The sequence below is a fragment of the Otolemur garnettii genome, unplaced genomic scaffold, assembly GCF_000181295.1.
Source record: "Otolemur garnettii isolate 467f Iridium unplaced genomic scaffold, OtoGar3 scaffold00303, whole genome shotgun sequence".
Classification (NCBI taxonomy): Eukaryota; Metazoa; Chordata; class Mammalia; order Primates; family Galagidae; genus Otolemur; species Otolemur garnettii.
This window is the reverse complement of record NW_003852698.1, coordinates 637934-655735: the sequence shown is the minus strand read 5'-3', so window position 1 is coordinate 655735 and position 17802 is coordinate 637934. Positions and strand designations below refer to the sequence as shown.

At 41.5% G+C, this 17802-nt stretch overlaps 1 protein-coding gene across 1 annotated transcript in view; it reads left to right on the top strand.

The window, feature by feature from the left end:
* Positions 1-6515: 6515 nt before the first annotated feature.
* Positions 6516-17802, top strand: part of ZNF292 (zinc finger protein 292) — a 101909-nt gene continuing 90622 nt past the window's right edge. Inside the window, exon 1 of the mRNA XM_003803433.3 lies at positions 6516-6720. Coding sequence (XP_003803481.1) covers positions 6553-6720 — 168 coding nt within the window. The 5' untranslated portion in view covers positions 6516-6552. The remainder of the gene's footprint in view (positions 6721-17802) is intronic.

Here is a 17802-nt window from a genome sequence, read left to right as displayed (position 1 = left end):
AAAAAAAAAAAAAAAAAGAGTTGTTAGCTCTGTCTTGATATGCCTTTATTGACTTAAGAGAATATTATCCCCCTGAAGGTATATTTTAACATCAAAGTTAATGAACAATTCATTTAGGGTGCAGTATATTCATGGAATTTTATATTGTTATGCAGAATTAATAACTGTTTAAGACAAAATCTGATTTTAATTGATTGTACCTTTCAAAAATTAATAGTAACAATGAACAAAAGATTTTCAATTTGGCATAAAATTTAAGAAATTCTCAAAGTTAGAAATTATTTTAAAACTATAAAATTGTTTTTAAAGTTTGATTACAGGTTTTTTTTTTTTTTTGACACATTCTAACTTTGTCACCCTGGTAGAGTGCCGTGCAGTCATCACAGCTCACAGCATCCTCAAACTCTTGGCCTCAAGCGATCCTCTTGCCTCAGCCTCCTGAGTAGCTGGGACTACAGGCACCTGCCAGAATGCCCTACCAGTTATCCTGTTTTTAGGAAAAATGGGGTCTTACTCTGGCTCAGGCTGATCTCGAACTCCTGAGCTCAAGCAATCCACCTATCTCAGCCTTCCATAGTGCTAGGATTACAAGTGTGAGCCACCATGCTAGGCCTGATAAATTATTATTTTTATTAAGGATTTTTGGAAAATGAGCTATCTTTTCCAGGGCTGATGAAACTGTAAGTTGCTCCAACATAATAAAAATTTAGATCTAACGTACAGTTGACCTTTGTGAAAGAGAAAGATAGAGACCACTCATTTGCAGTTCACCTGTTCCTGTGTAACAACTGTTCACATACCTTGTCTTCTTTTGATTCTACTTGTATTGTAATTTTTTTTTTTCAGACAGAGTTTTACTTTGTTGCCCTCGGTATAGTGTCCTGGTGTCACAGCTCACTGCAACCTCAAACTCTTGAACTCAAGCAATCCTCTTGCCTCAGCCTCCCGAGTAGCTGGGACTATAGGTGCCTACCACAACGCCCACCTATTTTTTAGAGATAGGTCTCACTCTAGCTCAGGCTGGTCTGGAACCCATGAGCTCAGGCAATCCACCTGCCTGGGCCTCCCAGAGTGCTGGTATTACAGGCCACTAGGCCCAGCCCTGAAATTTTTGATTATAAATAATTTTACTGATATAACAGATTTCCTAAAATTTTTTTTTTTTCTGAGACATGGCCTCACTCTGTCACCCAGGCTAGAGTACAGTGGCATCTTTATAGCTCACTGCAACCTCAGAGTTCCTGGGTTCATGTGATCTTCCCACCTCAGCCTCCAGTGTGGCTAGGACTACAGCCACAACACCCAGTTAATGTTTCTATTTTTCATAGAGACAAGATCTTCTTCAGAGCTAGTTTTGAACTTCTAACCTCAAGCAATCTTCCCAGCTTGGCCTTCCGAAGTGCTAGGATTACAGGCATGCACCACCATACCTGGTCCTCCTGAAATACAGGGTGGCTATAAAGTTCCTGTTTAAATTGCAAATGAACTTTATGGCCACCCTGTATTTTAATGATCACTATAAATAAGGTCCTAAGGTTTAGATGGCACCTTATCTCTTTGTAGAGTCTAGGACATTTTAAATAATGGTAAAGATAACTCAAAATCAATTTATGACTACCAAATATAAACAGAATTGAATTTAGTTCAATGGGTATTTGATAACTATTTATTACACTGCAACTTGCCAAAGGGTATCAGAGAAGGTAGGCTGCATTCAAGGTAGTCTTTACCCTCAAAGGAAATAGAGGCTTATGAATGAGGCTCATCTATAGACAAGGTAAAATGACAGGTTCCAAATAAAAATATAGTAAGTAGTAAATCGAGACTATACAATGAACTTCAAGAGTGACTATTTGGAAGGTGGGTGGGGGGGAACCTAAGAGAAAGCAGAACCATTGAACCAAATCGTTCTTTACAGAGGTTATACCTGGATTTTACCCCACCAGAGCCAACCACGGAAGGCTTCGGGGGGGGGGGGGGGGGGGGCTGCTTATAGAGGATTTGGGAAGAGGAATAGTGAGTGAGACAAGGTATTTACAAAGATGTGATAACAGGTAAGCACTTGGTAGGAATGATGCTGGCCCAATATATGAATAGAATACTACACTCAAATTGATACTATTAAATTATTATTGTTACACTGAAGAATATAAGAATCATGGGAATCAGTCCAGGTTCAGTGGCTCATGCCTGTAATCGCAGCACTGTGGGGAGGCCAAGGTGGGAGCATCACTTAAAGATTGCTTGAGGCCAGGAGTTCAAAGAGACCAATCCAGGCAACATCTCCAGATTCCCATCCCTCCATACACCTCCCCCCGAAACAAACAAACAACCCCCCCATATCAGTCTTTCAGGGCTAGTGCCTGTAGTCAAAGATACTGAAGAGGGTGAGGAGGGACCATCCCTTGAGCCCAGGAGTTGGAGGTTACTGTGAGCTGTGATCCCACCACTACACTACAACCAAAAAACAAACAAACAAACAAAAATTAAAAAACAAAAAACAAATCACAGAAATCAAAACTGCCAAGAAGTTGATTTCCTAACATGGGAGGAGAGACCTGTGCATTTTCACGCACATCACATCTCCCCGGTCCTATTTTTTTTAAATCAAAATGCACAGAAGTCATATTCTCGGATTTTAATAAGACACTATGATTAAAACCTAGAAAGATAAGAAGGCATTCGCAGTATTTCTCTTTGCTTGTTTGGAGAAGTGCCTGGAGCCGACTCGAGCATTCTGCAACAGTGACCGTGGATAGCTCATATGGCTTCCAAGGTTTTTATTTTGCTGTATTTCATGATTATTTTCATCTTGGTTAAATTAAAAGTTAGGATAATTGAGGCTCTATTAAAAACATTTTCTTCAGAATGTTATTACTCTCTCACCTTTGCTTTTGGCTCTTCCTCATATCGGAAGGAAAAATATATCCAGACAATAATTCTTCTAATTACCTGCTTATACAAATTCACGTAATACCTTTTCTCCAGTAAGAGTGAATCCTCTGAAACCTGAGTCCCTTGTCTCATGGGCTGTCAGGACGCTCCATAGTACCCGCCCTAATGTTTTCAGTATTTTATTTGACCCTTTTACCTTCTCTCGAGGAAAATGTCTTCCTTCGGAAAATGTGGTGTGTTTTTAACCGGTAGCACGTTACCCTAGGCGCTTTATCTGCGTCTGGGTGCACAGAACTCTGGGGTGAGGGTGGCTTCTCTGCTGGGCCAGATCCAGGTCAGGTTCTGTCCCTTACGTCTGTGCCCAGAGACTGACCCTCCGGGCACGGCCCTCGGAAGCGCGCTAGCTGAGCGTTCTCGCCCAGGCAGCGGTGCCCACGCCGCGGCCTCGGCGGGACAGACTCGAGCTTCCCCTTTCAGACGGTCTCCGGAGGCCCGGGGCTCCGCGGAGCCCTGGAGAGGCTACAGAATTTCTCGGCCTGGAAGCCCCGGAGGCCGCGCGCCGTCCGGATGAAAGCCGGGTGTCGCAGCCTCGCTGAGGCTGGATCCTCGGCGCCGGGGCCAACTGAGGACGCGAGCTCTGGGGTCTGGCCCTCCGAGCGGCGGGTGGACGGGTTGGCAGGGCGGAACCGGGTGGCTGCTGCCGGCCTCCAGGGCCCGGGGCGAGAGCCGTGGTCGTAGTAATTATTGTCCCGGCCTCCAGCTTTCTCTCTGCCGGCCGGAACTGCGGGCGGCTCCGGGCTCGGGCGGTGAAGGACTGGCCAGGCCCCCAAGCCCTGCGCCGCCCGCTTGTCTCAGACACGGCCTACCGCTCTCCCTGTGCTTAAGATCTGCTGTTTCACGAATTCTAGAAAGCAAGCCCCGTAGTATGCCGGCCGGGGCAGCCAGCAGAACCCACGAAGCAGGCGCGCGCGGCCCGAAGGGAAGCCCCTTCGCCCCTTCCCCAAGGGTCTCCCAGCTTCATTGTAGGCGGGGTTGGGGTAGCGAGGGTCAAAATCCGTCTCTCAGATTTACTCAGAAATCGAGCATCTCGGGACTGAAGGTTCATATCATTACACCGTGCCGACAGCAGTCGCTCCGTGTGCAAACCCAGCACCGGTGCTCGCGGAGCGCACGCTGAGCTCCCCAGAGACCGGAATCTCTTGGCTCAGGGGCTTATTCCCGTTTGTTCGATGGAACAGATCTCCCAATTCCCCCAAAACATCTCAGTAAGTAAGGGTGTGTGTGTGTGTGTGTGTGTGTGTGTGTGTGTGTGTAACGGTGTCTATGAGCTTACAGTTCAGTATTTAAAGAACAAATGAACTTGGGCAGAAGTCATGCGTACCTGGTGATACATCTTTTCTATGGATAACATTGAGATTTCTGAGATCTCCAAGACAAGGTTGACCTATCAAGGCACAATATTTCCAACCTTCTCAATTAAAAAATAAAAAACTTCATTTCTGTAGAGATTCTTTGGGCATTCTAGTTAGTACCTTAGACACCATTGATGCTTTGAATGTATATGCATTTGCATGATAGAACTTGTCACATTGTGTGACATTGCAGGTCTTTTCTACAAATCTGGAAGCTTTCTCAAAGCAGGGATAGTTGCAATTCACCTCTGATTTTTTCCCCCAAACTAAGCAGTGCCTGCAAACATTAAATAAATATTAGTTACACCATTCACACCACTCCTTACAATTCCTGTAGACCGTATGTCTATGTATATGCAAAGGGGAAGGAATGGAAATTAGGGTTCACCAAATAAAAGTGAAGGACATGGCTGTTCATGCTGATGGACATTTACCAGACAGCAATCATGCTCAAAATCAATGTGCTAATAATCAATTCTGTTTAGTTTTAGTGTGTGAGAGAGGTAAGAATGACCTACATTCTCAGGCAATTTTAAAAATTAATATTTAGATATATTTCTCTTTGGATATAGTTCTCCTTCCTTCCCCTCTTTTTTTCTTCCAGTCTATAGATGAGGTGGAGTATAAGCCATTATATTTGACGTGAAAATAAACTTTGCTAATCTGTGGTATTTGTTCTTGGGAATCTGTAACATTTATATTTTTCACGGGAATCCTAAGATAAAATAAACTGATGAAACCTATAATAGCTTAGATATCTAAAATACTTAACTTGGGAAAATGAGCTGCAAATATTAAAAATCAGTAGTTGCCTTAATTATTACCTTTTCCTCTTTCTGGGATACTATTATATCCTTTCTCCTTAGCATTTGAATGTACTTCCCAGTCGTTTCCATAAGTAAACATTTGAAGATTCTGCTTTGTTAATATGTAATACTGATACTGTTTTTCATAAAGGGGTTAAGCTATGCCTGGTCACCTCACATGATGCCACTTTAAACACATCACTACCACAGACACATTACAAAACATTCATTCTGACAATGTACTGTCTAGAACATTTTCCATTATTACTAGAAATCTCTTGAAAAGGGCACTGCACACAATAGGAATTTTTTTTGCTTATTCTAGAAAACAGACTTCACTCAGAATAAGTTAAATGGTCGGGTGCCTCAATATCATTGTTTCTCGATTTCTGTTAAGCATTCATTTAGTTTAACAGAGGTTTCTTTTGTCCTAATGTTCTAACAGTAATAAAAATGTTAGTTTCATTAAGAACTTTAGGGTTTAGCACTTGGATTTTTGTCATTCCTTCCAGCTTGTAAGAAAAATGTAGTTCAGCGTGCCACCTCTATTTGCAGTAGGAAAAACAATGCTGTTAATATTTAAAATCATTCTTGACAACCCCGTTTCATTTCAGCATAAATTTCCTATCTTCCCTTATTGCTGGTTTTTTTTTTTCTGAGCTACTTTATTTTCGTGAGCTTTTATATATAGTTGCGTAGTAGAGCCTAAATCACGGTTATTCTAGAAATGCTTTAGTGCTTTAAGAATCAACCGGTCTGTTCACACTAAGAATTCTTTCAAATTTATGCTTCTCATGAAATCACTCCGATCTCCACACAGAGTTTTGAGCCTCATTCTGCTCTGACCCGATTGTTATTTTCTTTTGTTGCCCCCACCCCCTAGAGAATGTGTTTCCAGGGGACAGGAGTTCCCAGGACTGAAGAAGACAATCAAGTGGGACAGAGCCGCACCTCCCGCACTGGACTCCTCGGGCCCCGCCTGGTGAGAAGTCCGACACTCGATGCTCTGACTTGGGCTCTCAAGGGCGGGTTCCTCCTCCCTCTTCCTCCGGCCGCTTACAGGCCCAGGGCAAGGGCAGCCAGCGCCCCAGACCACCAGGGTCGTCCCGGACCGCCCTCGCCGGGCGCAGCGGCTGCCCTCGGTCGGAGCCCTGGGCCGGGCCAGCGGGGTCCAACCCGCGCTGCAGACGGCAGCCCCTCCCGGGCCGCCTCCAGTGGCGGCGCCCGTGTGACAGCGGTCTCCTGGCCGCGCCTCCCCGTGGGCCGCGGGCGCGCCCGGGTCCCCAAGCCTCCGCCTCCGGCTCCCGCCCCGCCCCCACTCCCCAAGGGCCTTATGTACGTGCTCCGCGGCGTGCGAGCGCCTGGCACGTGACCCCGCCGAACGTGGCATTGTGTTATCACGTGACCCAGGTGCGTACGCGACGGAGCGGGGTGTGAAGATGGCGGACGAGGAGGCCGATCCGGAGAGGCCGAGCCGCGGCGGCGGCGGCTGCGCGACAGAGCTGCAGCGCCTGGGCGAGCGGCTTCAGGAGCTGGAGCGGCAGCTGCGGGAGAGCTCAGGGCCGGCCGTGGAGGCGGCCGCCGAGTACTGTCGGCAGCTGTGCCAGGTGAGTGCCGCCCCCTCCCCCTTCCCGGCTCGCGGGACCAGGCGAGCGGCGCCGGCGGGGCCGGCCAGGCCTGGGCGGCGGTGGCGCGAGGAGGCGCCTTTGTGCGGCTTGTCTCCGGCGGGCGGGGCAGGGCGGACGGGCCCGGGAGGCGAGGGAGCAGGGCCGGTCCCGCCGCTCCCATTGTGCAGCTGGGGAGCCTCGCCGCCGCCGCAAGCCCGCCGGCCCTCGCTGTCTCCGGGCCTTTGTTATTGGGGTTTCGCCTCAGAATGAAGAGGTCTTTGTTGGCCTCGGAGCGGCGGTCTCCGCCGACCCCTGGGAGCCGGGCGAGACTGCGGGAGGGGGCGGCGGCGGTGTCACCCTCCCGTCGCTGCTCTCCGGGCGCGCCGCGATCTGAGGACAGGTTGCCCAGACTTGTCTTGCTGGAGAGGGGCTGTCCCGGGGGGAATGTCTGTTCCTGGCTGAATGTCCCTTTGGGAGGCTTTTCCGGGGTCCGTTTCTCATTTGCTTTCAACCTTCGAGTTGTACAATTTCCTCTACCTCCGCCCTGTCCATTTCTTGGGAATCTTCCCTATTTGGCTTCTTGAAGAAGTGGGAGCGGTTCCTGTGGACCTGTCCTCGGGTCAGTTTCAGAGCTCGCTTGCCTTTTCTTGCCCAAGGATGCTATTTACCAGTAACTGTTCTGACCGGAATTTGGAATGTTAATAACACCGTTTGCTAAGGGTAGGAGTCCGAGAGTTTGGGTCTACATTTGGATTTAATTACAAGCCCTGTGGTTACTTTCGAAATTTTAAGATGGTGATGCTTGCTATAGTGAAGATTTTGGTTAGGTTGCTTTCTTAAGAAAAAAAGCAGAATTTTAGTTAATGGGACTGTATCGATTTAGAGAATTTGTCCTAGAAAAATGTTGATCATATGGTCAAACAATGAATGGTGGGCCATTTTAGCATTTCATAGTAGGTGACATTTTCACTTCATTTTTAGCCTGTCTATTCTGTAATCGTTCTTTTATGAAGAATATTTGATCACATACAAAAGATTCTCCATTGCTGTATACACTTCATTGTCACAGATTATTTGATGGTTATTATCTTAAAAACAAAAACTGTGAGGTCAGCCTTGTTTTAGGGGGATGTACAAAGTGAAAAGCTTATCACTATTTACCAGGTCTGGCAAACACCTGGGCACAATTAGAGACTCTGCAGTTTCTTTGAGTCCTAGTATTAAGAATTGTTGAGATTTGTCAGTTTTTCTATACTGTATCAGCCCATTCTTAATTGGTTTTTAAATATAATTTTTTTACATATAAAAATATTGCTTCAGTAAGATATCCATCATAGGAAGTCTTTCATCTTAAGTCAGCTTTTTTAATCAGTGAAAAGTATAAAAGTCTAGCTTTGCTGAAAGATATTTCTCCCCACTAGTGTCCACTGATGGTTTTAAGGCTAATTATTGTAAATACATTTTGCCAGCATTATTTTTAAGCAGGATTAATAATTCTAGGAAAGTGGAATCTCGTGCAAGCTGGACTTTTCAAGGATGTGTGATATTGCAAAGTTATCACTTAAAGTTATTATATTTTTTTTAAGTAGCTCAAACAGCTCTTTAAAATCGTAAAGTGTCTTAGCACAAGTAAATTGTCTTCATTGACTTGAGCTACTGACAAAAATATCAAACAGTAATGAAACTGGGCAGGGTGTGGTGGCTGGCACCTGTAATCCCAGCACTATGGGAGGCCGAGACAGGTGGATTGCCTGAGCTCACAGATTCAAGACAATCCTTAGCCAGAGAGCACCTCGTATCTAAAAATAGCCGGGTATTGTGGCAGGTGCCTGTAGTCCCGGCCACTCTGGAGACTGAGGCAAGAGAACCACTTGAGCCCAAGAGTTTGAGGTTGCTGTGAGCTGTGACTCCATGGCACTCTACCGAAGGCAACAAAGTGAGACTGTCTCAAAAAACAAACAACAACAAAAAGTAATGAAACAAATGCTGGGTTTGTAGATTTAAAAAATTATAAAATATTTAATGCACTGTGATTCTACAGTAATTTAAATGCACTTAAAAATGATTTCCACTATTTGAATAGGTACAGCTGTATCTGGTGTTCGATTCCTTCTAACACATTTTCTGGGTTTTTTTGTTTTTTGTTTTTGGCCGGGGCTGGGTTTGAACCCGCCACCTTTGGTATATGGAGCCGGCACCCTACTCCTTTGAGCCACAGGCACTGCCTTGGATTTTTTTTTTTTTAAATGTAACTGATTTATGTTAGTGTTATCAGTGAAATGGAAGGTAACTTGAAACAATTGTTTATTTAAAATTGTACCTTAGCCATTGTTACTCTGTTAGGAAGTTGGGAGGTTAACAATTAGAGAATTTATTGAAACAATCTAAATATATTGTTACTAATATGAGGGGCTAGAAATTGTCTTGGTTTCCAACCTGAACATTGTCATATAACTTTTTCTATTTCAACTTTTCCCCTAACTCTGGGATAGTCACATGCTTCAAGAGGCAAAGATGACCCCAGTGTGGTGGCGCATACCTGTAATCTTAGCTTTCTGGCTGGCTGAGGCAGGTAAATCCCTTGAGCTCAGGCATTGGAGACCAGCCTGAGCCATGAGTGAGACCCCCAGTCTCTACTACAAAATAGAAAAACTAGCCAGGCAGTGTGGTGGTGTGCCCATAGTCCCCAGCCACTTGGAAGGTTGAAGTAGGAGGATGTCTTGAACCCAGCCGTTTTGAGGTTGCTGTGAGCCAGCACTCCACGGCTCTCTACCCAGGGTGACAGTGAGCCCCTGTCTCAAAACAACGAAAAAGGCAAAGACAAATAAATGTTTATTAGAGTTAATATTCTGTTAGTGTTAATGTTCAGTGTTTGTGTAGTCATCTTGTGTTGTATTACTTTAATAAAAGGAATTAATTTATACTCTGAATTTTTACTTCAGCAAAAGATGAGTTTCTGGAAGATGTAGTGAAGCCTACAAAAATAGAAGTTGTCTACGAGCCCACGTTGATAGATTTTTCTATTGGAATGTAGTGTAAAGTAAGAGATTTTTTGAGTTCTGAGAAGTAAAATAGAAATGAAAGGCACTAAGTATGTTTTTATCGTTAATGATGTTGTTTTGCTCTATTGGGCCACTTCTGGAAACCTCACTTTTACACATTTAAACAAGAACTTTCTTAAGGCTTAAGTGGGAGGAGGGAAGGGTAGAAGATGAGCATATTAGCGTGCCTGTCATAAATCTTAAATTTTATCTTTTTGTGATGGGGTCTTGCCGTGTTGCTCAGTTCTAGGGTACAGTGGCTGTTAACAGGTGGCATCATAGTGATCTACAGCCTCAATCTCAGGGGCTCAAGTGATCCTGCCTCAGTCTTCTGTGAGAGCTAGGACTACAGGTATGCATCACCATGCCCAATTCTTAAATTTTTGTATATATTTTTAAAAAGATAGTGTTCATATGGATAATATAGTCAACTCATTAATTTTCTTAAAATTGGCTTAGTATAGAATATAGGATAACCACCAGTAATTTCTTATATTTATTTGTTTCAGGATCATTGCTAAATTTACTATATATAAAAAATTGGGTATAGTTGGAACCTCTTACGCTAGTTATTGTATTAGGCTGGGTTAGAAGTCAGTCATTCACCACTTCTCACCACTTCTACATACATGGCCTAGGCAACCGTGACTGTGTCCCTGGCTTCAAGGAATTTACAGTCTGGGGAGGAAATTAGACAAATCATTGTAGCAAACTGTGATTTATGTCTTTCATGACTAAGATAAGTACTGTATAATAAAAAGTTGCTTATTTGGGAGTTTCAACAGAAGCATTTTCAACAAAGGACTTGTTCTAAACGGAGTTTAAAGTAGTCATTCATTGGAAAAATTAAACTGTTATAGTTGAAGAATGATTTGTTAGAGTTGGTGTTCAGTGGTAGCACTATATACGGGCTGGATGACTGGTTGTTTGCAACTGATTTTGGTGGCTAACAACTAGTTTTAGAGGGTTGAATTGCAGTTGTAGATAAGAGAGTGTGTGTTTTCTTCCACAAAAACACTTTCTCTCCCTTTATATATATATATATGCACACACACATAGATATACTATATATAAACTAAAGAACTATATAAACTATGTATATGTATGTACACACATATATATATACTATATAAGTATATAAGCGGGGCTTTATGCTATTCTCCCTCCAGTTTTCTCTTTAAGGACATTTGGAAATACAGTAGAACCTCAATAGTTGATGATCTCCTACGTTGACCACCTCTATAAGTTGACCTCATTTCCAGACTGGAAATGCATCACATGTCCTTATCAGTACTGTAGACCTAGTTCCTTAACCACCTCTGTATGTTGACCAGTTTGTTACAGTCCCTTGGATGGGACATTATTTAAGTCCCCTTAAGTAGACCTTACTGAGGTTCTACTGTATGTGTAGTCAGTGTTTTGATTGTTTCTGGTGCAGGCATTTAGAGTGCATGACCTTGACTGCTAGATTTTTTGCATTCATCAGGACAGTCCTACCAAATGGAAATTTATCCCTTTTCCTCAGTATCCAAGTGCTCTTTTATGAAATAGTGAACAGAAAGATAAGTAATATACGGTATTTAGAAGATTTTTTTGAAGTCATACTCTTCATATTGAGATTGCTAAATGCCAGAAGTACAGTTAATGTAGAACAAGTCCAGGTAAATTATCTTTGGCTGTATTTAAATACAATTCATGCTTATCACGAGAGGTCAACAAACTTTCCATTTCCTAGCAGAAATTACAAGCAATTTACTTAAACAATTATTAAAACAATTTGCTTTTACTAGGTTAACAAGGGTAGCAAATTCAGCATACATAATTATTCTGATTAAAGCAAAGATGTGACCTTTTGCTGTAACTGAAATTCTATACTTTTAAGAAAGCTGTGAGATGTAAGGCCCTTGGTACCAATGTTAAAGAAGACAAAAGATACAGGATCTGTATATAACTTAGTAGGATTTACAGTCCTAATAAGCTAAGATTTAAATGTCACTTCAAGATGACAATTGAAGAGATGACAAAAGACAGTATCATTGACAAATTAGTTTTGCTTGCTTTTTCTTTTTTTTAATTGAAAGTACAGTATGTTGAAAATACTTTTCAAAAATTCAGACGCTGAGAAAGGGGATAAAACAAAACTTGATCTCCTCCTTACCCAGCTCTCCAGTCATCTTACACAAAGACAATCCCCAAATAGTCTCTAGAACTACTTTGCTTTCTTTTCTAAAAATTAAAGATAACTATATTATATTTTGTTTTTTTGCACCTAAAGAACTATCTTCAAGAGCATTTCATAACTTCTTGTTTGAATTTATGGCTTTCTGCTTTACAGGTGTATAATAATTCTGGTATGTAACTGTCTGATTAGTTAATTATTAGTAGATAAGTTAATTTTATGTACAGTACTTTAAGGAGTTCCAAGTAGGTAAAGCACTTCAGGCTGGGGTATCAGGGTTATACTTTTATTAACAATTCTTAGTGCTTTATTAGTATAAGAAATAAAAATCAAAGTAAAATTCTTAAGAGAGGTGAGTATTTGAATTAATACATCTAAAACATTTCTTTGTATATTTTTTGATTTACTGGTTTGATACAAGTTAATTCTTTTGTTTATCTGCTTATATTTTTAAGTTTTAATTATATCAGCAAAACCTTAAATACTACTTAAGTATTTTCCTTAAAAATTAAGACTTTTTTTTTCTTACTATTACAGGCTGTCTAAAGTTATTTTGTAGGACACTTCAAATCAGAAAAAGAAATGGCTTGCTTGTTAATTAGTGATAATTACTTTAGGTATTGAGGGAGCAATACGTCATTTAAACTTATAAATGTTTAGATAATGCTCATGGGAAATAACTTTTTTAATGTTCATAATTAGTATGATTACATGATGGAGATATTAAATTTTACTTTCTGGAATATCCTTACACCAATTTTAGCAAAAATTAAAAAAAAACTGAATAAAGCTGTGCTTGCCTCCTTGTGACTTTTTGGCCCCAGGTTATAGTGAGGGAAGAGAAGATGTATTCTGCAGCTGACCTTTATAACATTTTATAACCTGCAGAACAGGAATTTTGAAACTATGAGACTGCTGCGTACTTACCTTGAGATTCTGTCAGATGAGAGATTATCTTTCTCAACTCCTGCAAACAAATCCAGTTAATACAAAATAAGCAGTCAATGTGTATCCTTTTGAGGGGAGAGGAGACAGGATCTTACCCTGTCTGCCAGATTGAAGTCAGTGGCATGAACTGTTGCCCATGCTGGTCTTGAACGCCTGGTCTCAGGAGATTCTCCTGCCTCAGCCTCCCAAAGTGCTAGGATTACAGGTGCAAGCCACCATGCCTACTCAGGTATATTTATTTATTCCTTTTGAGACAGAGTCTCACATTGTCATTCTGGGTAGAGTGCTGTGGGATCATAGCTCACAGCAACCTCAAACTCCTGGGCTTAAACGATTCTCTTGCCTCAGCCTCCCAAGTAGCTGGGACTACAGGTGCCTGCCACTTGCCTGGCTATTTTTACAGATGAGGTTTCACTGTGACTCAGGCTGGTCTTGAACCTATGAGCTCAGGCAGTCTACCTACCTTGGCCTCCCAGAATGGATTACAGGTACAAGCCACCGTGCCCACCCCCCCTTATATTTATAAAATGGAAACTTCATTGATATGTTTGTTATGTATACCATGTAACTTTTAACTATATATTGTTTTTCAGGAGAATCTCTTAATTCGTTGTTTCTCTTTTGACATTCAGAGTTGCACAGTGCACCTCAGAAGAAAAGTGTTACTTTTCCCCCTTCAATTTATGTTTAAAAAATTAATGGTCTCTAAATACAGTAATATACTTAGCCAGGAAGACTTGTTGAAATTCAATTACATGAGATCTTTTTCTTAATTTATTTTAATCAGATATTTATATTCCTGTTATATTGGAGCACTAAAGGAGCTGTGGAGAATTAGGAAGTGGACCTGTACCTTCAAAGAGTATACACAATCTAGTGCATATGTATTAGTAGCTAAATGATGGTGTTAATAAAGTATTCAGTGATAAATATAAGTGGAGTATAGGTTAAGATAAGTAGAGCATTTTGAAATTACTTTAGCAAAAATTAAACAAGAAAGGAAAACACTATATATTGGGTTGGGAAGGAAGGAGTTGGAGGGGTTTGGATAACTTAGAAGTTGGGAGGAAGGGAATAAGTGCTCAGAGAAACGAAACAGCAGTGCAGCAGGCACTTCAGAAAATGTCAGGGTGGGACGAAAATGGAATAGAAAAGGTAGATTACAACCAGCCTAAGCATTTATGATGCCAAAGCAAGGTGTTTTTGTTCATGTTGTAAATATAGATTATTTACAGTTACATTGTCTCATTCTCAGCCCTTCCAAGTTTGATGCATTAAAATAAAAATTAAGTTTAGCATTTTATAAGCCTCAGTTTTTTTTTTTTTTAAACATTCTGTATCAGTTATTGCCATGTGACAAACTATCCAAAAACATAGTAACTTTAAACAGCCATTTCATTATTGCTCACAAGTCTGTGGGTCTGCTGGGTGGTTCTGTAGTTAGCTGTCAGGTTGTCTGGGGCGGAATGGTCTCCCATAGCTGATCTCATTCATGCGTCTGGTGGTTGTCAGGAAGGTTGATGTAGGGGCTTTGTTTGGGCTGGCTCATACCTTCACTCTTACCTTTATTCTTGAGGAAAGTATCTTGGATTTCTTTATATGGCAACATGAGAGTAAATTCTATTACACAAATGCTTTACTTTGTAAGCATCTCCTTGTGCTGTGTTTGCTAATTTCCCACTGGCTACTGCAAATTAAAGGGTCAAATCGAGTCTCTTTGTGGGGAGTGGACAATGCAGTGGTGTGGGTGCAGGGAGATGTGATTCTTTAGGGACCATTTCTAACCCTTTATTCCCTGCAGTTTAAATTTTTCTTTCTGTTGCAGTGCCTTTGCTTTCTTTCTTATTTGTCTTCTGTAATCAAACCACCTCTGACTGGCCCTTTTCTTTCTAGTTGGCAAAAGGAATTCCTATTCCTGCTTTTTAATTTCAATCCCAGAAGAAAGGTACCTCACCCCTCATCGCTATGACTTTGGAAGACTTGTGGAATAACCAATTTGTTGACCATAGTTCTTTAATATTAAGCGTGGTTTGAATTTGGTATATTGTGTTGTTTCTGTTAATACCTTGGGCAGTCTAATAATGGCATTTTAGTTCTTATTCTGATGAACTTTTATCTTTCCCTTCAGTTTGTAAAATTTCCAAAGTCCTCCTCTTGTCTTTCTTTTTTTTTTTTTTTTTCTTTTTCTTTTTTTCTTGAGACAGAGCCTCAAGCTGTCCCCCTGGGCAGAGTGCTATGGCATTTACCGCTCACAGCAACCTCCAACTCCTGGGCTCAGGCGAGTCTCCTGCCTCCGCCTCCCAAGTAGCTGGGACCACAGGCGCCCGCCACAACGCCCGGCCATTTCTTGGTTGCAGCCGTCATCATTCCTTGGCGGGTCCGGGCTGGGGACTTGAACCCGCCACCTTAGGTGTACATGGCTGGCGCCCTAGCCGGTTGAGCTGTAGGCGCCAAGCCCCTCTTGTCTTTCTACCTCACTGGCAGTCCAGTACTTGTAACAGTGTTTCTCAAACTTCAGTGTGCAGAAACCCCAAAGAGTAAGTCTGCAGATCTAAGAGTTACACATTTCAGCTTCAGGTTATATGGATTGAGCATCCCAAATCTGAAATGGTCCCAAGCATTTGAGTTGAAGGAGATAAGATGTAACTTTTTACTTTGCCATTTAATTGTCACACTGAAGTAAAATTATCACAAAACAATATTTACTCTTACTATGTCTGATGCATTCTGTTTTTACTTATTTTTAATGTAGCTTTTGATTTTATAATCCACTAGTAGGTCATAACCAACAGTTTGAAAAACAGAATAGAATATTTTTATATTTTATTTAGGAAAAGCATCAAAATTAAAATGCAGTTTTAAATTTCTGACAGTGAATGCAAGAAACTCAATATTATATCCATAGAATGGATTTTGAGAGATATTGGTGCATAGAAAAAAAAATCTAAATTTAAGCATAAAGCCAGTGCTTTCTCTCTTCTGTTCTTTACTATTTTGGTCTTTATATTGTTGTTCTAGGGAACTTTCTCCTCCATCTAAATTGGTCTATTCATTCCTCACAAAGATACCTGTTCATTTTACTGCTTTTGTGACTTTGGTTAGGTAACTTTGGAGTGTTACATAGTAGAAAGCCAGCCAAATGTCATGGAATTCAAATATGAGCTCCTCTGCAATCCAAGAGACATATCAAGCTCAGGTAAGGGGATGGTTATACTTCTATTATGGGTAATACTTGCCCATAAGTTGAGGAGACGGTGGTGAAAGTACTCAGCACAGTGTGTGGCACAAGGAAACTTTATAACCAAGTAGGTTTTTTTTTTTTTTTTTTTGAGACAGTCTGAAGCTGTCACCCTGGGTGGAGTGCTGTGGCATCATAGCTCACAGCAACCTCAAGGTCTTGGGCTTAACTGATTTTTTTTGCCTCAGCCCCCCAAGTAGCTGGGACTACAGGTGCCCACCACAATGCCCGGCTATTTTTTTGATTGTCATTGTCATTGTTGTTTGTCAGGCCTGAGCCAGATTTGAACCCACCAGCTCTGGTGTATGTGGCTCGTGCCCTACTCACTGAACTGTAGTCGCTGAGCCATAACCAAGTAGTTTTGAGTCATTTCTTCAATTCTGCTTGTTTCTTAAAGTCCAACATGAGGATGTTACTTCCCAGGTATACCTTCTCTGGTCTGTACATACTGCCATAGTTCTGATTTCTGTCAGTGAACTATATGTCATGTTGCTTATATATCATGGGTTTTTTTCTTATGATTTAATCTAACTTTGATTTTAGTTTATTTGAAAACTGTTTTTCAGACTTTGTCAATTTTTGTTTAGGAAAATATCCATTTGTTGTCTTTATTTATTCTTATTTTTTCTTTCTCTTCTTCTTGAGACAGTCTCTCTCTGTCACGCTGGGTAGAGTACCATGGAGTCATCATAGCTCATAGCAACCTCAATCTCTTGGGCTCAGATGATTCTCTTGCCTCAGCCTCCCTAGTACCTGGGACTACAGGCACCCACCATGATGCCTGGCTAGTTTTGCACTTTTTAGTAAAGATGAGGTCTCACTCTTGCTCAGGCTGGTCTCAAACTTCGGAGCTCAAGGAATCCACCTGCTTGAGCCTTCTGGAATGCCATGCCTGGCCAGTCTTCAAATATTGAACTTTTATTTCCCCAAAGTCTCAGAGTTAAGAAATAGATGTACTAGTAATCTGGGTTCAGATTCAATATATTTGGCTGCTTTTTTCCGCCCAGTGTTCAGTTGTTAAAGGGTCACTTGACTCTTTTCTTGAAATAGGTTATGCTGTTTTATTCTGTTAGTAAAAAAGTAACAAAAAGTGAAATTACAGTAGAACCTCTGCAAGTTGACCACCCAGAGGACTATAATGAATTGGTTAATACATGGAGTGGTCAACATAAGGAACTAGGCCTATTGTACTCATACATACATGTGGTGCATGTCTGGTCTATTGAAAAGTAGGTCAACTTAAGGAAGTGTTCATTGTAGAGAAGTGGTCAGCTGTGGAGGTTTTACTGTATTGTAGTAGTAAAAATACTATTTTTCCCCCTTAAACTAAGGAGTAAACTGAGGAAACAGTAAAAGTTATTTCTTTATTCCACTAGCTATTACTCATTGCTTAATTTGTGGAAGACACTGTACTATTTTGCATAAGAAAAAAATCAACTGGCAAGTCACTGAAAAATTTGCACAAGTTAAATTTCTGAAGGCAATCCTGAAACCTTTGATATTTTTTTCTCCAAGGACAAATTTTTTCAGTTAAAGTAAAACTGAGACTTAAATCTTCTTTAATGACAACCTTGCTGTTTGTACATTGAGTTTTCCTATAATACTTACGAGATAGTGGCTTGGTGCCTGTACTATTATGCTCAGAAGGTAGGGCACCAGCCACATACACCAGAGCT